Raw genomic sequence first — 22,108 nt, 5'->3', positions numbered from 1 at the left:
TGCTCGCTCCTAGGATTCTTCACAATATAGTGAGCCATGTATTAAATTTGGCCTTTTGTGTACGAGGCACCATAACAAAAACGGCTCATCTTTTTGTACAGTTTCCACTGTTTTCGAATGCGTGCAAAAGGGTGATTATTGCAGGCTTAGCCTGGATTACGGATCATGGAGCTCTTGGCCGGCTGACCTTGAACCCCTGTTGTCTCAAGAGCAGTGAGTTCAGAATCTACTGTTCTTGAACTCCATCGGCATGTCATACTCATCCGTAGTAATCCCATAAATCTCCTTAAGCTCTTGCATTGATAGCTCGTATTCATTGTTCCTTAGTCGGAACCTTATGGCCACAATATTCCTTCCTCGCATCTGTACCACCAATGTGGTTAAAAACTCGAGAGTGAGACGATGGTAGGAAACAATCTCCCTTGTGAAGATTCCGTTGAGTTCCCCCACGTTACATAGTTCATCAAAGCATTGAAGGAGGCCCAAATTGTGCAAAAGTGCCCGGCAAGGTTGTCTCGCAACCCTGTAATCCTGTCGGGCCAAAACCTTCCATTTAGTCCGCTCTTCTGCAGTTCTTAGGGCGACCGAACATGCTGACGCTGAAAGGACCATTGTACCTACAAATGCCAAGTATTAAATTGCAATGTAATCAAAACCTAGAAGAATCTATCAACCCATCAAAGTAAAAGTACTCCCCCAAACTTAGCTCAAAGGCTAACATACACAAGTTAACACCATGGAGTACTTTTCTCTACTCTCTATCATCAAACTAAACATTTAAAAACACAAGAGTAGGCATCACCTCCAAATAATTGCTTATATATCAACAATCAAAGTATATAACAAAAGAAACTAAGCATAAAATTACACTTTAAGCTCAAGAGATGCACAAATTCATTCTATTCTTGTTCTAACATGCAAAGCTCAAAAATTTTACTTCATCATATCACAAAAATCATCATCAATCCTCATGCTTGTAGCCAAATTCTCCCCTAAAACCAATCAATCACAATTGTTAACAATTCAAACCAATATCACTCACAACTACACCATCCATTCATTGTCTTATCCTTCTACCATCACAACTCTTCATCAACATGAAACAAATGATCAACAATGTCCAATAAAGCAACACATCAACACATTCAACTTCACATTATGCAAACAAGTTCTAAATTCTCACCCATTCTAGCAATTCTACAACAAATCCACTCTTAATCCTCTAAAACCCACAATTATGCACCAAAATCATCATAATCTTCCATAAATCACTCAATATTCAACAATTATCTATGGGTAAAGAAAAATAGAGGGAGAAATTCATACCTTTGGGGTTTAATTGAAGTAGAACTCGAAAATTAGCTTCTTGCCTTGTTTTCACAAAATTCCACCACTTAAATGGTTTAAAATGTGTAAAAGATGAAGTAGAAGAGATATTAGAGTGTAGAAGTGAGATTAGAAGGGAGACATTGAGAGGAATTCACCGAAATTCGAAATTTGGGGAGCTAGGGTTCGCGTCGGGTGATTCTGCCGGGTTTTCTCTTTCTCCAGCTATATATACGCGAGCAAAACACCCGACCGGGTGATTCGGAAATTAGAAACACCCGGTCGGGTTTTCTTCCTGGAACACGACCCTTCTGCAAAACACCCGACCGGGTTTTCCGAGAAATGGAAAACACCCGGTCGGGTTTTCTCTCTGGACCATTTTCCTGTTCCAACACACTAAAACAAAGAAAAAAAACACTAAAAATGAGAGAAAAACACATTGACACAAAATAAAATTGTACCTACTAGGGGTTGCCTCCCCCATAGCGCAATTGTTTAACGTCGTTTGCCCGACGGTCTTCAAGCTTTCACTTAATGGTCCAAGCTCACTTGGATCACCTCATCGGGGCCCGTCCTAGCTTTTGCGGCCAAATAGAGCTTGTTTAGCCGCTTTTTCCACCAAATAGGCTTGTCATTTTCTCCAAGGTCAACTCCATGAGATTCACCATTTGCCCATTTTGGCACCTCCTTCTTTTGCTCCCCCAAACTTGTTTCATTCTCAAGCTCAAAGAACCAATTAGGGACCAAGATCTCCTCCAAGGGCTTCTCAACTTCAATCATCCTTAGACACTTGTATCACCTTGCACTCTTCAATTTCCAAAGGCACCTCTTCTACTCTCTTGGATTCTTCCATTTCATGGCGTTTCATCTTGTCTAACATAGAGAGGATAGCCGTCTTGTTTCCATGCCTAAGGGTGAGTTCTCCCTTGGTGACATCAATTAAAGCTTTCCCGGTTGCAAGGAATGGCCTTCCAAGAATGAGAGGAACATTAGGATCCTCCTTCATGTCCAAGACTACAAAGTCCACGGGGAAGATAAAATCATTCACCCTTACTAAGACATTTTCAAGAATTCCATTGGGGAACTTGACGGACTTATCCGCCATTTGAAGGGTGATGGTGGTCGGCTTCAAAACACCAAACTTTAACTTCCGGAAGAAGCTTAAGGGCATAAGATTTATGCTTGCCCCCAAATCACACAAGGCCTTAGTTTGCCTATCATTCCCGATCACACAAGAGATGTTGAAGCTTCCCGGATCTTTCATCTTTGCCGGCATCTTTTGTTGGATGATTGCACTACAATTCTCGGTCAAGCTCACGGTTTCATAATCAACCAACTTCTTCTTCTTTGACATAATCTCCTTCAAGAATTTAAGATAGCCGGGCATTTGTTGGAGTGCCTCAATGAGAGGTATATTGAGGTGCACCCTCTTGAAGATCTCAAGGAACTTTGCAAACTTCTCATCTAATTTCTTCTTGTGCACCACTTGAGGAAAAGGAATTTTGACTTCCATGGGCTTGGGAGGAATAATTGCCTCGGGTTGACCCTCGGATGGCATATTAGGTGACTCCACCTCTATTTCCTCTTCTTCTTTCTCTTCTTCGGGTACTTCCTTAGCTTCCACTTCGGGCATAGGAGGACTCTCATAACTTGTCCCACTCCTCAAGTAGATTGCCTTGCAATCTTTCGGATTTGGAATTGTAGTGCTTGGGAATTGCCCCGGTTGATGAAGTTGACCCACGGTTTGAGCAATTTGACTCATTTGGTGCTCCAAGGCCCCCATTCTTGTAGCAACTTCTACCACCGCCGTCTCAACTTTATCAATTCTCTTGGTAGAGTGTTCCATAATCCCATCGGTCTTCTCCATCAAAGCTTTTAGAAGCTCATTGGTAACATCACTTGAAGACTTTGAAGTGCTAGGTGCATTGTTAACCCCACTCGGTTGAATAGCATTATTCGGATTTCCATACGAAAGATTTGGATGTGTATTGAAGGATGGACGATAATTACCACCCCCATTGTTGGGGTGATAATTGTAGAAGTTCCTTTGATTTCCTCCTTGGTTTCCCCCTTGATGCACATAATTAACATCCTCTACGGTAGGTTGAGGCTCTACATTGGGTGCCATCCCCAAACTTATGCTATCCACCTTTTGATTGAGAATCATCATTTGTTGGTTGAGGAGATTGAATGCATCCGAATCAACAACCGAAGCTACCGGCATAGAGCCATCTCGACCCGAGCTCCAACTCTTGCTAGTGTATGCAAGCCTTTGAAGCATCTTCTTGCACTCATCGACCCCTTTGTCCAAGAATGATCCCCCCGAACCAAAGTCTAGTTGACTTTTGATAAATTCCGAGCATCCATTGTAGAAAAGGCTCACTTGATGGCCCGGAGATAGCCCATGGTTAGGACACTTCTTCAACAAAGCGTTAAACCTCTCCCATGCTTCAAACATAGACTCTTGGCTCTTCATTTTAAAATGGGAGATCTCCGCTTGTAGGTTGAGAGTAGAGCTAAGAGGGAAGAACCTCTCCAAGAACTTTTTGGCTAAGTCGTCCCAACTTATAACCGAGCCCGGCTCAAGGTTATCAAACCAATCTCTAGCATATCCCGTCAATGAGAAAGGGAATAGCCTAAGCTTGATTGTATCTTCGGGAACCCCATTAAGCTTGGTTGTGTTGGCAATCTCCAAGAATTTGGCTAAATGCATATTAGGATCCTCCGTGGGCCTTCCCGAGAAAACACGTTGCTCCACAAATTGGATCAATGCCGTCTTCAACTCAAAATTGTTGGCATTCACTCTTGGATCAATGGGTGGCATTGGGATATTAACGTTCCCAAATGCATTTCTAACCGGTGCATCTCTTCTCCTTTCCTCCTCTCTTTCCCTTCTCATCTCCTCCATTTGTTGTTGTAGTTGGAGGATGATTTGGTCTTGATTAAGGGGAGGTGGAGGTGGAGGTGGTACTTCCTCGTTGTTCCCATTTGGATTTTCCATTGGCTCAACTAGATGTTGAGCTCGTGCTCTCCTCCTTCGTCCTCCTCTTCTTCTATTGGCGGCTTCTATCTCTAAATTAATCGGCTCAAGGGGTAGATGCCTTGAGCGCGTGAGCATAAAAACCTACACAACACAAGAGAGGAAACAAAGGAAAATTAGAGCTAAACTAGAAAACTAAACTAAATAAAGCAAGTAAATGTCTAAACTAGTATTCTCTATCTTATCACAATATCAAACACAAAAGCAAATTAGTCCCCGGCAACGGCGCCAAAAACTTGACTCATGCTAAACTTGCAATCAAAATGTCACCCACAAGTGTATGGGGGTATGTAGCACGTGGCAAGTTAAAATTATCGATCCTCGAAGACTAAGTGCCGGCTTGAGTACTACGATGCAATTTAGAACACTATCTAGACTATTAGAAGGGGTTTTTTTGGTTTTTCTACACTAAGATCAAAGAACAAGTAAGAAAGTAAGAGCAAAAGGAAATTAAGACAAGAAAAAGGATAGTTTTCACTCAAGTTGGAAAGATAGGGATATTGATCCGTTGGTATGGATCACGGGTGTTCACCTAGGGATCATGCTCATCTAAATGGTCTTATGTGTGGCTAGGAAGGTCGGGTTAATTGGTTAGACCCCCTCTCGGGTGCACCTAACACGTTGATCGGCCTCTAAGGTCGGAGTCTCCTCCCTACACTTCGAAACCAACTCCTACAACCTACGGACCCAAGCCCTCTCTCTAGCTATGTCTCTCTCGAGCACATACAACGCACGGAGTTGTTGGTCATTTAACTATCTAATTAAGCATCTTTCAACGACAATAATTAGAATAAGACATATCAAACTGGTAGCTAATCAATTGGATAATGAAAAAGCACAACAACCAACAAAACCACCACATAAGACATAGATAAGCATAAATCAAGATTTAGCCCATGAATTCCATACAAACTTCACCAATATCCCTAATAAGAACTTAGCTACTCATAATGGAAGCTAAGACAAAAGAAAATACAAAAACTTCAAAGGAAAACATAGTAAGAAAAGGTAATAGAACTCCCTAATGTAGACTTGATGTTGGGGAGGATCTTTCTTCTTCAATCTCTTGAAGATGGAAGCCTCCTTGCCTTCAATGACTTGTATCTCTCGATTTTTTCTCTCAATTTGTCGTGGGGAAGGTTAGGGTTCTAAATTGAGTTAGAACCCCTTTTATACTCGGAGTGAAAATCAGGACAAATTAGCAAACACCCGGTCGGGTGATTTGTAGGTGATAAAACACCCGACCGGGTTTTCTTCCCGAAGCCCGCTATTTTGCAAAACACCCGACCGGGTTTTCCGAGAAATGGAAAACACCCGGTCGGGTTTTCCTCCTGGAGTCCACAAGGCTACTTCAAAACACCCGACCGGGTGTTCCGAGAGATGGAAAACACCCGGTCGGGTTTTCCTCCTGGAGAACTCCTCGAATTTCAGCTTCGGCTCGTTTCAACCTGTTTTCATCACAAAACTACGACAAACCCATCAACTCACCTAATTAGTGTATATGCGGTGAAAAAACTTGTATTTAACATCTTAAACCATCAAAAGCACTCTTTAATCACCCATAAAACAAGCCTAAAATATGAGTTTGTCAGTACTCTACAAAGTCTTGGAAGAAAGCACCACTTAGGAACTCACCAAAAATGAATGTTGGGCGGCATATTAATGTTGTCTCTCTTTCCAACACTTTCTAACAATGAGTAATAAGTTGAGGACAACTTTCTATAAATGGAAATGCCTGTATTTTTATGAGACGAGAGAGTATCTTTGATGTGAGTTCTTGACATATCTAATTTCATTTTCGATCTTACTGTCTCCCATCTCTTATTGAGAGAGGTAGAGGGAGAGGGAGAGGGAGAGGGAGAGGCAGTTGACTTTTTGTAGCCTTTGTTATTGACTTTTGGAAAAGCAGAGTGGGGGCTATCAAATATTTGAGCACAAAATACAATGGAGAAAGGTTAAAAAGAAAAGGTTGTTTGCATGTCTAATCTAGGTTGCAGTTGTTTGCAAAGTTTTGGAAAGCCAGCCCCACTCCCTGTGTCTTTTGAAATCAAAGTAACTTTCTTCAAATTTATGCCTAAATTCATCATTCTTTGTTAGAAGATCGTCGAACAAGTTGGTGGTGCCAACTAGCCCTCCCTTCATCAAACTCTAGTCAATCACTCATACCAAATTCCCATTAAATATTCTTAGTTATTACCTCGGTGAAATGGGTGATTGATCCAGTAGTGTTTGATCCTGGTAAAAAAAATCATGAAAAATGTAAATATGTACATAAAGTTTACCACATAGAAATAACACAAAAGGGGCTTCTGTATTCTGTCTCATGTCTTGTATTGTCCCTTTAGACTAGTTGAGTGGGGCAATAAAAACATACAACTTGAACAGTAAAAATAGAATAAAGTGAGTCTGGAGTATACCCATTTTACTATCTCATTTTACCCTTCAAACCTCAAAATGACCGCTATATGCTTTGCATTAATTTGTACTTTCATCTCCTATTTCAAAACAATATTATGCTATATAGTATAGGTCATAGGTGTATATCTAGAGCTGGAATGCGATGCAAAGTACAATTAGCTGCTGTTTATCAATAAAAATTAGCTAAAAACCCAAAAAATGTTACTCCCTCCGTCCCGAAGTATTAGACTCACTTCTTTTGGGCACATGATTTAAGGAATTGATATTTAAATAGGTAGAGTGGAGAGAGTAAAGTATGAGAGAGGGAAAAAGTAGGGGAGAGAAGAGAGAGAAAAAAGTAGGTGGAGAATAAAATAAGATAGATGCTTTTTGCTAAAAAAGGAAACGAGTCTAATATGTTGGGACATCCCAAAAAGGAAAGTTGGTCTAATACCTTGGGACGGAGGGAGTATAAAACTATAAATAAGAGTAAATATGATGAAATGAATAAAAAGTGGGGTGCAAGTATCCAACTTAAGAAGAAAATAGAGAGGCATCTCATATCATTCGACTCTCTTTCTAGATAATAAAGATTGCGTAACTAGTGCCCAAACCCACTTATAGAGCCCTACCCTTTCTAAAATAAGTGTAGTGATGCATATATGTAAGTTTATAAATTAATGGAGTAGTAATATTTATATGGTGACCCATTCAATTAGGATGGAAGCTTGAGATAAGATATGCCTTTATTTCGTTTGGTTGCATTCTCGCTTATGTTGATAAGGTGATAATGACATTCAACATGTTATTTTCAACAATAAATCAATAAATAGAAATAGAATGGTGATGTAGTAGAGCCATAAATTGGTCCAATTCGATGTATTAAAGCACCATAAATCCAAACTCAACGTGTTAGTAAGTTTGTTATAGGCTAATTTTGAAACATAGCACTATAGATTCCAATACTACGATATGACTTCTATAGGTCTCTAACGATGTAAACAAAAATATCTTATCAAAATCATTTATCACGAAGATAATAGCAAAATAAACTTCTTGTAGTATATTCCTTACAGAAAACAACTAATAAAAATATAGTACTTCTACGTACCAGTACCACATCTATATGTATATAAAAATTAATATAAAAACAAAATTTGGGCTATGCCATCATGGCAATTGCGCCAACCTTGAATGCAATAACTACAAAATTACTGCACTAGTCACAACCTTTTATTTTATTTACAGTGAAGTTAAAATAATTATTACTCCCTCATCTCCTATAGAAATAATTCACACTGACTTTTAATGCGTAATTGATAAAAGATAGAAGAAGAAAATGTAGTTGAAAGTATATAATGTAGTTGAGATATTAAATAGATTAAAAATGAGAGAGTAAATTAAAAAAAAAGGAAAAGAGGGAGTAAAGTTAAGATATAGAGCTTTTACCAAAATAAAGAAATGACTAAACTAGAACAAACCAAAAAGAAATGGTAGTTCCTCCGTTACTCATTTTTCTTTTTGGTTTATCCCAAACAAATAACCTATTTCCACTTTATTTCATATATTTTACTTTATTCTCTCCATTTTACACATAAAATAAAGGGAGTACATAAATTATCCGCACTCAAGGAATGAGTCATCTTCCTTGGGACGGCGGGAGTACAACTCAACTATACTGAGAGAGACAATAATCCCCACCAGGCAGAGGCAGAGGAGCACACACGTACAAAGTAGATACGCATAAATATATATACACGCACTGCAACGCATGTGTGTACAAGTGAAACAGAGAGAATTGTAGCGATGAAAGGTAGCATATCGAAGCCATTATCGAGCCCTAGCCGGGCGGAGAAGTTTCCCCCGCCGTTAATGCGGTTCAACGTGGGCAGCCGGAGCCGGAGTCGGAGTAGAAGCAGGTCGCGGTCGAGCCCCATATTTTACCTCCGCGGAAGGAGAAGCGCGCCGGCAGCAATCGAGGAACCATCGTCGCCTAAAGTCACCTGCATCGGCCAAGTCCGCATCCGCCGCTCCAAGCCCAGGAGACGCCGCCGCTCGAAAAGCCTCTGCTTCGGAAACAATCCATTAAGCGGGATCCTCTGCAAGTGCGGATCAATTTTCGGGTGGGGATGCAGCAAGAAGGTCGATTCCAAAATTGAAAACCTAAACAATGAGAGCCCCGCCGAAAATAAAAGGGGATTTCTGGAACCTTGTTATTCCCCGCCAAAAAATGCGTTGATGTTGACCAGATGCAGATCCGCTCCCTACAGATCTTCGTCCTTGGGAGCTCGATTTTGGAATGTCGAAAAATCGGATGAATTAGCCAGCAGCAATACTGAAAAACAACAAGAGGAAGAAAAAGAATTAGAACAGATGGAGAATTCAGCTGAAAAAGTTGAAGAAATGAAGAAAATTGGCGGCGACGCTCAGCGGCTAAGGAGATGTAAATCGGAGCCGGCGACTACAGGAGAAAGGCTAGTTGTTTCACAACCCACTTTAATTGTTAGCTGATGATGTTATCCAAAATTCTTCTGCTAAATCAATTTCATTACTAATTTGTTGGTTGACTTCTTTCGTCAATCTTTTTAATTACTGTTACTTTTTATATAATCTTGATAAGTTTTCCTTGATTGTCTATTAAAAATAATATATGAGTACTGTATTTTTCCACAAAATAAAAATAATATTATCTATTTTATTTCTTTTTAATTTCCTTTTTCATTAATTCACAATAAAATTGGATATCAGAGACCAAAATGTCATACTCCACTATTTAGTGAGAGAATCCTCATATCAACTGCTTCTACTACCCTTGCAACTTTTTGAAATGAGTACATTTTCAATTTAAGTAATTTGATTAGATTTAGACCTATTTTAACCTTTTGCTATATGATTTGAGATCGAGTCAATTGTATTAGTCAATTCATGTGAACATTTCAATACGATTATGTAACTTGTGACTGGAACTAGAGAATATATATGTACAAGTGGTAAAGTTGATAATTGAGTTACTGATAATTAAGTTGCTATCATTTGGATGGATGGTGTAATAAAAATGCAAAAAATGCTTAACGTAACGTGGCAGCGGTGATATGCGCATAATAAATTTATTTGGCATTGGCCAAAACTAAGTAAATGTACGAGGTGGAATTAATTTGAATATTAATCTATTTCTACTTATTAACTATTGGTTGGATATAGCATTGACATGTCATAGGTAATTTTTTTCTCTTAACAGTGTCAAAGCAATTGTTTTTCCGAAATCAAACTAGCTAGTTCCATAAAATAGGATTAAGATTATCCGCAATCCTATCTCTTATTCATCCCTTAATCATTTCATCATTTAATTATTCATGGATTATACTGTACTTTTCAGCCCATCTCTTAACTAAGAGACAACACCGACATCCTTCCATCTTTTAACCATCTCATCCCTGAACTATTTATTCAATTTTATTTTTTATTTTTATTTCCAACAAATTCAATTAATATTTCATTGAAATATTAAATTAATACCAATAATTCAATAAATAATTAAAAATCACAAAAATTATAACATCCGAAAATACGAAAAATACATAATTGAAATCATATGGAGTATTTTTAATTTTAATTTTAATTTTTTAATTTTTGATTTTTATTATTGAAAAATATAAAAATTAAAAATTACAATATTTTTATTTATTTAATTTTTGAATTTTCCTGATTTTTTTAAAAAAAACAAAAAAAAACATTTTAAACTGAGATAAACGACGCCCACTCGCGGGCACGCACGAACCGGAGCACGCCACGTCGCCAAGGCGCGTGGCGACCTGTCTCGTGCCCAGCCCCTTCCGCGCGAGACATAGGACGAGATGGAGGTTGCAACGCGGTCTCGTTGCCGTCTCGTCTCGGCAGGACGAGATAGAGACAGCGACGAGCTGCGCTGCTGATGCTCTAAAGTCTAATCACGAATTCCTTAACGTCTACGTATTCCACGTGGCTATGCTAATCATAAAATAATAATATTAAATTACTACAAACAGTAGTTAGTTGGGAGCTGAAATCAGAGATAGTTGCTTCCCATTACTCATAATCCTCTGCGACTTTTTAAGAGGCAAGTTTTAGTGAAAATGGCGAATTCCGATGAATCCAATCCGCTTTTACCGAATCAAGAGGAAATTGAGATGGCAAATGAGAAGAAATCCGGCGTCCCCGTCGCCGTCGGCGAGAATGTCGGAGCAGCGATCCCGGTGGGATGGACGGCCGACGGTCTACCCGTGTCTGAATCCATGATGGAGAGGACCCACTGGGATTCTGGTCTCTTCTCTTGTCTTGGGAGGAACGACCAATTCTGCAGTAGCGATCTTGAAGTTTGTGAGTTTTCTTGTTTCCCCCCGTTAGTTCAAGATTACTTTACTAAATTTTAGGCATTGGTATCTTATTCTGTGCTGAGAATTTTGGTGATCATTGTTTATTTTGTTTGAATTAGGTTTGTGGGTTTGTAGCCAAGATAGATAATAGTAGTAGGCTAATTTATATCGTTTCCTAAAATTGTTTACAAATTTGGGATATCCCAAAGCAAAGCCCTAGATAATTTCAACAGTTTGAGAAATATTGCCTGATTCATATCTAGAATTGGAGAAATGCTTGTGATGCATTGGTAATTACTCAATAATGTATATTGTCAATCTTGAATAGTAGCATGATGCCCCTTTGGATGTATCTCTTGTCATAGTATTGTACTTATGGTCTCTTTGAGCTGTATGGATTTATAATATTGGGCAGGTTTATTGGGTAGTGTGGCTCCTTGTGTGCTCTACGGGAGCAATGTAGAGAGGCTTGGATCATCTCCTGGTACATTTGCTGATCACTGCTTGCCTTACACTGGCCTGTATCTAATGGGGAATACGATTTTCGGCTGGAACTGTCTTGCCCCTTGGTTCTCCTCTCCCATCCGTACAGCCATTCGTCGCAAGTTTAATCTAGAGGTTAGCTATCGAGTTATGTTCTACTCTTCAACCTATGTTATGATTCAGGAGCAACCTGCAATCAGTTTATAATGACTGTAACAACTTACAGAAGAGCAAAGTTTTTTTTTGTGCTATTACATGGCAATACTTGTTTAGTATCACATTGTTCATGGTGTCATTCGGCCAATCTTGTTTGCTTCCTTTTGCGTATATGTGTGTGTGTGAGAGAGAGCATCCTTTCTTGCCTTAATTCATTTATGTGGAATTACATTAAGAGGAGTTATGGATCTTATATTGCTTGCACAACAGGGAAGCAGTGAGGCACTTGCAAGATCATGTGGCTGCTGTGGAAGCTTAGCAGAGGATGAAGTTCAACGCGAGCAATGTGAGATGGCCTGCGACTTTGCTACTCATGTCTTCTGCCATCCATGTGCTCTTTGCCAGGAGGGGCGTGAGATCCGTCGTAGGCTTCCACATCCCGGTTTCAATGCCCAACCCGTCCTAGTCATGATTCCCCCCGGGGAACAGACCATGGGCCGTCGAGTATAAATGCTTCTCTTTGTCATATGATCATTCATAGTAACTGTCTACTTTTATACAATTGTGATGGTTGTTTGATTCACTTGTTCGGTGTATAAACCGTGTATCGGGTGGATGTGCATTTTGTTTTGAAACATATATAAACAAACATACTCTCTGGTTGGATTCTTTTCATGTCCTTGCATAATGTAGAATTGTGGTTTCAGGGAGTGATAGATTTTTCTAGTGTTCTCTTTATAATGTTTCTAATCTGACTTATCTTGGCTCCTTAATCCTTATGATTGTGCGGTGTGAGCTTATCACATTCCTATTTTGATCCATGCACTAGTGATTTTACTGGGTTTTATATGTTAAAAATGTTTTCGTTCATTAATCATTAGCATTTCATGAATCATAACGATAGCTGAAAAATCCAAATGCATTATTTATGTATTATTAAGATAATCCGATTATGCATTATTCTAATTTGTAACATACTATGTTAATTACTTAATTGTTAGTTGAGTGTTTCAAATAGATTATTATTGATTGATCGAATTAATTCAATTTCCAATATAGATATAGTACTCCCTCCATCCAAAAATTACATTGCCAAGAGCTTATCCAAGAAAAACGTCATTACTCTAAAAAATATTCTATTCAATCACGCGATTTCCGATTTTACTACGACAAAGATTTTATTATAAAAAGATAGATGCTATTATTTCTTTGTTTTTCTTAATTGGTTACTCTGTCCCACCAACTTACTGAAACAATTGCGATTATTTTGATTGATGATGGAGAGGTCAATCAGAAGAAGTGGTTATGAATATATATTGTATAGTATGTTGTAAAACATTCACCAAGCAGGCAGCAATAATGTATACTATTTTCATATTTCAACTGTACCTGCTAACATTATTGAATATTTTGAATTAATGGAGTTTTAATTAGTCATGAGATGGCCCTACTTTCTACGTTCAAATATCCAGCCTACCCTGTCCATGTGATGCTACAAGAGAATAGATGAGATTTGTCATTGAAATTTAATGACCAACATATTTTAGATTTTTCATTGAAATCCATATATGCTATTGTGAAATGGAGAAAAGATAGCACCCTTATAAGTATACTACAAGTTAGTCTCGCTTATAAAGTATGAGTGTTCATACCCTTTATTCATTTTGACATACGTTCTTCTTTTATTTTTCTCAAAATTGTTTTTGGTGTTCTTTTCAAAAAAACACCGAAATTTTAAAAATAGATATGTTGCATTAACTTTCTTGTAAGAGAGGTTCATATTTATATATCTTCAAACGTCATTTAATCTATTGTGAGAAGTTATTCAGGTCATTAAACACACACATCAACAAGCCAAATTCACAATACCTTTCAGCTTCACTTGTATAACTATTGTTACTCCCTGCTTGTAACGAATTCAAGTACTAATAGAATATATCAATGATAAAAGAAAGCTACTCCCCTAACCAAAAAAAGAACCAAAAGGATTACCAAAACTAAAACGGACGAGGTAACAATTAAGCTTGGTGGCTGAGAGTATTAAACTTACATACACTGTAATAAATGAATGAATAAATTATGGAAATCAAAAGCAATAAAAGAACATGACTACACTACACTAGACCATGTCAAGAGCACCGTTGCCGGAGAAGCTGATTTCAGAGGAGGACGTCGACAGCGCGATCATATCGGAAACGCTATCTTGCAGCGTCAAGAGGAGGTCCGAAGTGCTGAAGCTCAACGTAGGCCTAGTCGTAGGCACTACCGGAATCTCTGCCTCCCCCACCAGCATCTGCACCACCGCCCTCATCACCGGCCTTGCCATCGGGTCCGGATGCGAGCACGCCAGCCCGATCATCATCACCTTCCTCATCTCCGACTCATCAAACTCATTCCCGAGCCTCCTATCCGCCGCCATCATCAAATTCCCATCCCTGTGCAATCCCCACACCCATTCCACCAGATTCCTACTCGTCACATCCTTCTCGATCGGCCGCCTCCCGCACGCCACCTCCAGCACCACCGCCCCGTAGCTAAACACGTCCGTCTTATCCGTGGCGCGCCCCGTCAGGAGATACTCCGGAGCCAGGTAGCCCATTGTCCCTGCCGCCACCGTGGCATCGGGGGACTTGTCGTGCTCGATCTGCCTTGCCAATCCGAAATCGCCTAATCTCGCGTTGAAACCCTCGTCTAACATAATGTTGCTGCTCTTGATGTCTCTATGGATCACCTGGCTCTCGCATTCCTGATGCAGGTAGGAAAGAGCTGAGGCCACGCCGAGGAGAATTTTGCGGCGGTGCGGCCACGGAAGCGTCATCCTTGACTCGAACAGCGCCTTATCGAGGCTGCCGTTCGACATGAGGTCGTAAACGAGTAGGCTCTCGCCCTTGTCGTGGCACCATCCCTGAAGTTTCACCAGATTCCTATGCCTTAAGCTTCCGATTATCGAAAGCTCGGATAGAAACTCTGTTTTCCCCTGCCCCGCGTGGGTGCACCTCTTCACCGCCACTACGTCTCCGGTGCTCGGGAGGACTCCCTTGTACACGGTACCGAACGCGCCGTGCCCGATCACTCGATTCGAATCGAAACCCTTCGTGGCGACGCTCAGCTCCTTGTACCCGAATTCCTTGGGCGTCTTGATCACATCCGAGGCCACAATGTCGGGCTTTTTCCGCCTTTTGAATTTGTTGTTGTGAAGCCAAATCAGCGCCAGAGCGCAGAATCCTAGTGCGAATGCGCCAGCGGTCACTACCCCCACCACCGCCCCGGGCCCACTTCTGCACAGCTGGTTGTGGCATTTACCTCCTGAAGTCGTTTTCTCCGCCTCAGGCGGAGGAGCGGCAGAGGAAGGCGGTGGGGGATTGACTGTCTCCGCCGCCGGGTTCATTAAACTCGAAGTCGGCGGCGGCGGCGGGGAGCTGGTTTCTTCAAACGAGGAGGTGAAGCTCCACCAGTCAATGCTGTGGACTTCGGTGCTCCCCTGAGTGGACCCGGAGAAGCCGACAAACATGAAATCGTCGGAGATATACTCACCGAGATCGAGGGCGGCGGACAAAACGGGCTCCTTGGGCTTCAAATTGGAATACGACACGTAGACCTTGAGGCTCCGAGTTGGGCCGGAGTAATCGACCCACGAGTTGACCAGGTCGCCGCTTTTCAATTCCACTCCGACAATCCCCAAATCCCTAACTCGGGTGGAAACCATGGAATTCAGATCCAAACCCACATGATTCCCATTGATGTCTTTGAACTCGACGTCCATCATCGTGTCGAACTCAACCGCCACCACGCCCTTCGGGGCGCCCTCCGCCTCCATCAGCCCCAGAAACCCGCCGGCGTCGCCGACGAACTCGTCGCTCGGCGAGAGGACGAAGGCCAGGCCGCCGCCGATGGAGGAGGGGTTCAGGTTGGTGACGGAGAAGGAGAAGAATGTGGAGAAGCTCGCCGTGGAATTAATCCCGGGGCGGCGGAAACTGACGGGCTTCGAGTACAGGACCCTGCCGGCGCCAGAGTAGGGGACGGTGACGTCGCGAGTGAGCCTCACGCTCCCGTTGCTGAAGTGGGCGTCGCCGAGGAGCTTCATGCTGGACAGCGTCAGCGTTCCGAAGTCGAAGTCAGTCGCCGCCGTCGCCACATTGGGGGAGTAAAAGAAGAATGAAGCAAAAAAGGCTGTGATTAATAAACAATGAGAAATCCCGCCGGAAAATGACATGATGGTCTAATTTGGAGAATGTTCCATGAGAGAATGAGGGAGGGAATGTTTGTTTCTCCGATTTGAATTACAAAGGTGAGGTTAACGATGGAATTACAAAGGTGAGGAAGAGACAGAGTGATGAAGAGGGTGTGTGTGGTGTGGAGGAAGAGAGAAGAGAAAAGGGAATCCAAGGAGGAATGCAACGGGACATGTGGATGCCACGTATCTGTTTCAACGGTAATATTTCCTGAGGTCGGTCGTCGGTTCTCATAAAAAACACCGTATAAAGCTAATTCTTTTTTGGGCAACACAGAATGCAGTTGCCGACGTTTGCAATTTTATTCTCGCTGTCACAATTATTTTTATTATCTCATGGAAATGCTTTCGTAATGTGATTTAATTATTTATTAATTATTTCCACCGTTTCAAGTTTCAACTAACATAATTATATTTTTTTTATTTATCCCAAATAAAAGTAATTTTTTTGTTTTAATTAATATAATCAATTACTTTTTCATTTAAAATGAAAATATCATCTCTGTTTTGTTCTCCATTCGTTTATGTAGCTTACAAAATAATAGAGATACATAAAATTGTATTAAAAATAAATATTATGCTTGAAAAGGGACAAAAGGAGTATATAAAACATACAGTAATATAAATTCTAAAAGGCTAATACTCAAAAAGAATACATTAACTTTGGCAAAGACTACTAACTTTAAATTTGATAAAAAAAATTACACCAATTTTTAATTTTTACATAAATTTCCCATGACACGAATTGAAGTTTTTGTATTTCAATGTTTGTTTATTTTTTTAATAACATTACAAGTTTGTCCTATAAACAATTGTTTGAAGGAATTAGCGGTCAAATAATGTAGACATCCTGGTCTTCTATATAGGATTAAATATGGATAAAACTGAATTCTGTGAAAGATTTACTACTGTCATTAAGGATTAGTATAAAATATCACATATTTGACCAATGCATATATTAAAAAATTGTTTGAATTTGTAAAAGTATGTGAGTAGAAAAGTGGAAAGTGAATCATATTTTTATATTATCTCTGTTCTATTAAAAACGAAACGTTTTCTAAAATGGAAATAACTTTATCTTTATTTTTTTATCTCTCTTCATTAATTCGTACCTCCCGTCCCACAAAAGATGTCACACTTATGGGACGGCACGAGATTTTATGAGGTTTTGTTTTGTGTGTTAAATGGAGAGAGAAAATATAATTTTTATATTCATGTGAGAGAGAACTTTTTCCAAAAAGGGAAATGTGACATCTTTTGTGGGACAAACTGAAAAGGAAAGTGTGACATCTTTTGTGGGACGGAAGGAGTAAAACAATAGTACTACATAAACTCTCACGGGATTTCCAAATATTTCGTATTTAATGAGACGGATGGAGTATATATTAGTTTTATGATAATTGTAAGTAAAAATGACACCCATTTATCAGAAATAATAAAAATGAAATTAAACATTAGTTGGGAGTCCGTTCAAATAACGAAATGTACTATATGAGATATTTATTGAGGACACGAGTGAGTATAAGTTAAAAATTGGTGTATCTTTTCATCATATTTAAAATTTATGGTAAAAATCTGAATTGATCAACAGTACTAGTGTATTCTTTTACAATTATATAAAAAATAAATGATCTTCATTTTAGGCTACTATGCATAAATGCTATTGCAAACACGCCCTAAAGGTTATCTAATTTTGCCGGGGGAATGAGGCCATTTTGCAGTACTGTTGCATGTCACGAAAATCTAAAGCATATTGTAGAATTCGAAGTTTGATTTTGAGTAGAAAAATTTATCAAAGATCGACACATATCGATAATCTAATTGATATCATACTGAAAATATTGTAACTCGAAATAGAGTCGCGAGATGCAATTTAATCTTTCACTAAGATATGGCGTAAACTGAAGAAATACTAGTAGTATCATTTTGACTTGAAAGCTTTACGGAATCACTTTATGGTTAGCAATTTAAAAATTGTAATGTTATAAAATTTACATATTGTAAATCATAGAAAAACATTAGTAATATGTTACGAACACACCAGATGGAGAGGAATGCGATTCACCGTCAAAGTCAATATCAGAGCAGACGCCACCAACGAAGGAGTTGGTGACGCCAACAGAGGAAACGGCAGCAGAGTCAGGGGGAGGCGAGTCGGAGGAACTAGAGAAGGAAGAGACACCGAAGCTGATCGTGGAGGGAAGGAGGCTACGTCCGAGGGAGCAATTGAAGCCTCCAAATCGTCTTCATGATTGTGTCACCAAATAGGCAGGAGCCTCTATTTTATTTTTGCTTATTTTTGTTAAGAGTCGAACATTCTGTTTTTTCTTTATTTAAGTATTTGTCTTGTTATTTAAATTGAGCGATTTATAAGCTCCGTCGGGTTTTCTTTGTTGGTTCTTTCCCGATGTAGGTTTAGGTCGAACCAACCCTAGGGTCCTAGAATTTATAAATAGGGCATTCATTAATTTCGATACTCAATTAATGAAGTAATATTTTTGACCACAAAACTTGTGCAATACACAACAAACCCTACACGCTGCCGACGGAAACCTCTTCCGCGCCAGCCTATCGTTTATCAGCCGCCGATTCAAGCTTAGGGACGCCGGATTCGTGTGTTGTTGGTTTCGTGACAGAGACGCTTCGTTAAGAGAACAGAAATCTTAACAAATTGGTGCTTTCATCCCGAACGAATGGAGTTAACGGAGAATTTGAGCGGATCACCGCCGTTCCTGACGGGCGGCAACGCTCAAGGATTGGGTCTTGGATCGGGTCGCCGCCAACAAGGGGTAAATCGAAACGGTCCACCACGACCTCCACCGCGTGCAGACCGTAACGTGAGCGAGGGTACATCTACCGACCCTTTCGCCCAAGGCTTTGACAGAATTATGGCTCGATTTGATCAATTGGAGGTTCGGCGCGGTTAAACTCCTTTGTTATATTGGCGAAGACGACGAGGAGGAGGAGGAGGGTCACCTTGATTTGTTCCAGCAGACTGATGATGTGATAACTGCAGATATCTCACACTTACACGCAATACATGGCAACGCACGCTCTAAACCGTTTCAGGTAGCAGGGGAGATTGGATCCACAGAAGTTTCTATATTGATTGATACAGGAAGCTCACACGACTTCCTGCACCCACGTATCGCCGAGCGTTTGCAGCTGAGCCTCACACCAATCCGTCCTTTTCGGGTGTATGTGGGGAACGGAGGATCTTTGGTGTGCTCCCATGTCTCGCGGCGCACGAAGTTGAAAATGCAAGGAGCCCAATTTTTGATTGATTTGCATATATTGGACATTCACGGACCTGATTTGATTCTTGGAACACCTTGGCTAGAGTCCCTTGGGAAAATTTCAGCGGATTTTGTAGGAAAAACGTTGGAATTTCAACGTGACGGTACGCGCATTGTTATACAAGGGATGGTCCCGGGGCCGCGGCAGATCACACTACATTCACTGGCCTTATTGGCCTCGTTCTCAACGGCTCATGAATTTTATGAATTGGTGCCATGGGACCCCAACGAGGAGGTGGGTCTGCTACTGTCAACAGAGTCCGCCTTTCCAGAGGAATTGCCACCAGATTTTCGCCGGGTCCTGGATGACCACAGGCGTGTATTCGACCTTCCGGAAGGAATACCGCCAGCCCGACCGTTTGATCACAGAATTCATTTGTTGCCCAACTCGAAACCGGTCAATGTGAGGCCCTATCGCTACCCATACTTTCAGAAGAACGAGATCGAAAAGCAGGTCAAAGAAATGATGGAACAAGGAATTATACAACGGAGTCAGAGTCCTTTTTCGTCTCCTGTCTTACTCATTCGAAAAAAGGATGGAACTTTTCGATTTTGTATAGACTACAGGGCCTTGAACTTGGCAACCGTACCTGACCATTTTCCGATACCTACGGCGGACGAATTATTTGATGAGCTGGGGCAGGCAAAGTTCTTCACCAAGTTAGATCTCCGATCGGGATATCATCAAATAAGAATGCACGAGGCGGATATTTTTAAGACGGCATTCCGCACACATGACGGTCATTTCGAATTTTTGGTAATGCCGTTCGGCTTGACGAATGCCCCGTCCACATTCCAGGCGGCTATGAATAGCATTTTTCAGCCCTTTCTGCGTAAATTTGTGATCGTCTTCTTCGACGATATATTGGTGTACAGCCCGACCATGGACACACACTGCGAACACTTGGCTAAGGTACTATCGCTCCTACTTGAGAATCAATTTTTTGTGAAATTGGCAAAGTGTTCATTCTGCAGCACTACTGTTGAGTACTTGGGTCATTTGATTTCAGATGGTAATTTAATGGCCGACCCAGCGAAGATCGAGGCAATGACGGCGTGGCCTTTGCCACTCAATGTAAAACAGCTTCGAGGGTTTCTGGGTTTGACGGGATACTACCGCCGCTTCGTGGCAAACTATGCAGTCATAGCGGCTCCCCTGACGAACTTGTTGAAGAAAGATTCCTTTGACTGGTCTGACGAAGCAGGTGCGGCATTCGAGGCGCTGAAACTAGCCATGACATCGGCTCCGGTGTTGAGACTGCCAGATTTTAATAAACCTTTCTGTGTGGAGACAGACGCCTCCGACGTGGGGATAGGCGCGGTGCTGATTCAAGATAGCCACCCAATTGCATTTTTCAGTCGCAAGTTGGGCCCACGACGTCGTGTTGCATCAACATACCACAAAGAACTATTCGCTATTGTCGAAGCGGTGCAGAAATGGCGACAGTACTTGTTGGGGCGGGAGTTTATCATCCGCACCGACCAAAAAAGTTTAAAAGAGCTGCTGCAGCAGGTGGTGCAGACCCCGGATCAACAGCTCTACGTGCGGAAATTGATGGGCTATAAATTCCTTATTGAGTATAAAAAGGGAATCACAAATAAAGCGGCAGACGCGCTCTCGCGTCGAGAGGATCCTAACTCGCCGTCTGCAGCGGTGCAGGAACTGGAGCCGCTGACCATGGCAACCACAGCGCCGGAGGGGGCAGCCCTAGTTGAACGAGGAGGAAATGATTCAGTGCTGACTCGGGCAGACACAGCAGGAGAGGAGTTGGTTCAGGCAGATCCGGTGGCAGATGGCGCTGTGCTGACAGCGGTCGCACACCCGATCCCGAAGGTGTTGGATTCATTACGAGAGGAGACGGCTTCACTGCCCGATATGGTGGAACTGAAGACCAAAATTGAATCTGGAGAGGTGCCGCCGCATTTCTCGTTCACGAATGGATTAATTTATTTCAATCGCAGGATCGTCGTGAGTCCGGCATCAGCTTTAAAGAGATTATTGTTGAAGGAACACCATAGTACTCCGATGGCAGGTCATCCGGGCCATGAGCGGACCTTCCGTTTATTGGCCGCTGGATTTTACTGGATGAAGATGAGAAAGGAGGTCCGTGACTTCGTAGATGCGTGCGCCATTTGTCAGTCGACAAAATATTCAACACAGAAACCGGCAGGGTTACTCCAACCATTACCGGTCCCTTCGCAAGTGTGGGATGATGTTTCAATGGATTTCGTGACGGGTCTACCTCAATCAAGGGGCTACACCACCGTCGTCGTAGTGGTCGACCGTCTATCTAAATACGCTCATTTTGCTGCCCTGCCTACCCGGTTTGATGCCTTGAGGGTTGCCCATCTCTTCGTCAATACCGTTGTTCGTCACCACGGCTTCCCGAAAACTCTGGTGTCTGACCGGGACTCGGTTTTTTTGAATGCGGTATGGGAGGAGATTCTCCGCCTTAGTGGAACCAAGCTCAACTTCACTACGGCCTATCATCCGCAGTCGGATGGCCAGACAGAGATTCGGAACAAGGGCTTGGAACAGTACCTTCGTGCTTTTACGGCGGACAGACCTTCTACATGGTCTAATTTTTTGCCATGGGCGGAACTCGCCTTGAATTGCTTCCATCATGCGGCTTTGGGGACTTCCCCGTTTCGAGCTCTCTATGGACGTGAGCCTCCGCTGTTAGTAGCAGCCGCGCCATCGGCTAAAACCCCACCGAATGTGGCGGAATTGATCAGGCAACGAGGGGAGCTTTTGATAGAGCTTCGCGATAATTTGTTGAAAGCGCAACAGCGCATGAGCAGTGCAGCAAACAAACATAGAAGACAT

At 41.5% G+C, this 22,108-nt stretch overlaps 4 protein-coding genes and 1 non-coding gene across 5 annotated transcripts; 3 read left to right on the top strand and 2 right to left on the bottom strand.

Moving 5' to 3' along the window:
* Positions 1–2,098: 2,098 nt before the first annotated feature.
* Positions 2,099–4,327, bottom strand: LOC125206217. The gene has a single exon (XM_048105502.1). It carries the CDS (start codon positions 4,325–4,327, stop codon positions 2,099–2,101), a length of 2,229 nt encoding a protein of 742 aa, XP_047961459.1.
* LOC125208742 lies at positions 3,726–3,832 on the top strand. The gene has a single exon (XR_007174221.1). It is a non-coding gene; the product is annotated as a small nucleolar RNA R71 (small nucleolar RNA).
* Positions 4,328–8,308: 3,981 nt separating the features above from the next.
* Positions 8,309–9,330, top strand: LOC125204370. Its single transcript, XM_048103019.1, has one exon. The coding sequence runs from the start codon at positions 8,570–8,572 to the stop codon at positions 9,272–9,274; it is 705 nt and encodes a 234-aa protein (XP_047958976.1). The 5' UTR covers positions 8,309–8,569; the 3' UTR covers positions 9,275–9,330.
* A 1,460-nt stretch (positions 9,331–10,790) lies between these two features.
* Positions 10,791–12,429, top strand: LOC125203791 (cell number regulator 8-like). Its single transcript, XM_048102241.1, has 3 exons — positions 10,791–11,119; positions 11,531–11,733; positions 12,025–12,429. The coding sequence occupies exons 1-3, from the start codon at positions 10,876–10,878 to the stop codon at positions 12,262–12,264; spliced, it is 687 nt and encodes a 228-aa protein (XP_047958198.1). The 5' UTR covers positions 10,791–10,875; the 3' UTR covers positions 12,265–12,429.
* A 1,313-nt stretch (positions 12,430–13,742) lies between these two features.
* LOC125207370 (L-type lectin-domain containing receptor kinase VIII.1-like) lies at positions 13,743–16,154 on the bottom strand. The gene has a single exon (XM_048106673.1). The coding sequence runs from the start codon at positions 15,965–15,967 to the stop codon at positions 13,874–13,876; it is 2,094 nt and encodes a 697-aa protein (XP_047962630.1). The 5' UTR covers positions 15,968–16,154; the 3' UTR covers positions 13,743–13,873.
* Between the last annotated feature and the right edge of the window lie 5,954 nt (positions 16,155–22,108).

Source organism: Salvia hispanica, chromosome 2 (genome assembly GCF_023119035.1).
Source record: "Salvia hispanica cultivar TCC Black 2014 chromosome 2, UniMelb_Shisp_WGS_1.0, whole genome shotgun sequence".
Classification (NCBI taxonomy): Eukaryota; Viridiplantae; Streptophyta; class Magnoliopsida; order Lamiales; family Lamiaceae; genus Salvia; species Salvia hispanica.
Note: the sequence above shows the minus strand (reverse complement) of the source record. Positions and strands in the feature narration are given on the sequence as shown.

Coding starts and splice junctions, on each gene's coding strand:
- LOC125204370 (XM_048103019.1), top strand. CDS start 8,570: ATGAAAGGTAGCATATCGAAGCCATTATCGAGCCCTAGCCGGGCGGAG.
- LOC125207370 (XM_048106673.1), bottom strand. CDS start 15,967: ATGTCATTTTCCGGCGGGATTTCTCATTGTTTATTAATCACAGCCTTT.
- LOC125203791 (XM_048102241.1), top strand. CDS start 10,876: ATGGCGAATTCCGATGAATCCAATCCGCTTTTACCGAATCAAGAGGAA. Junction 11,120..11,530: donor CAGTAGCGATCTTGAAGTTT/GTGAGTTTTCTT, acceptor AATATTGGGCAG/GTTTATTGGGTAGTGTGGCT. Junction 11,734..12,024: donor GTCGCAAGTTTAATCTAGAG/GTTAGCTATCGA, acceptor CTTGCACAACAG/GGAAGCAGTGAGGCACTTGC.
- LOC125206217 (XM_048105502.1), bottom strand. CDS start 4,327: ATGGAAAATCCAAATGGGAACAACGAGGAAGTACCACCTCCACCTCCA.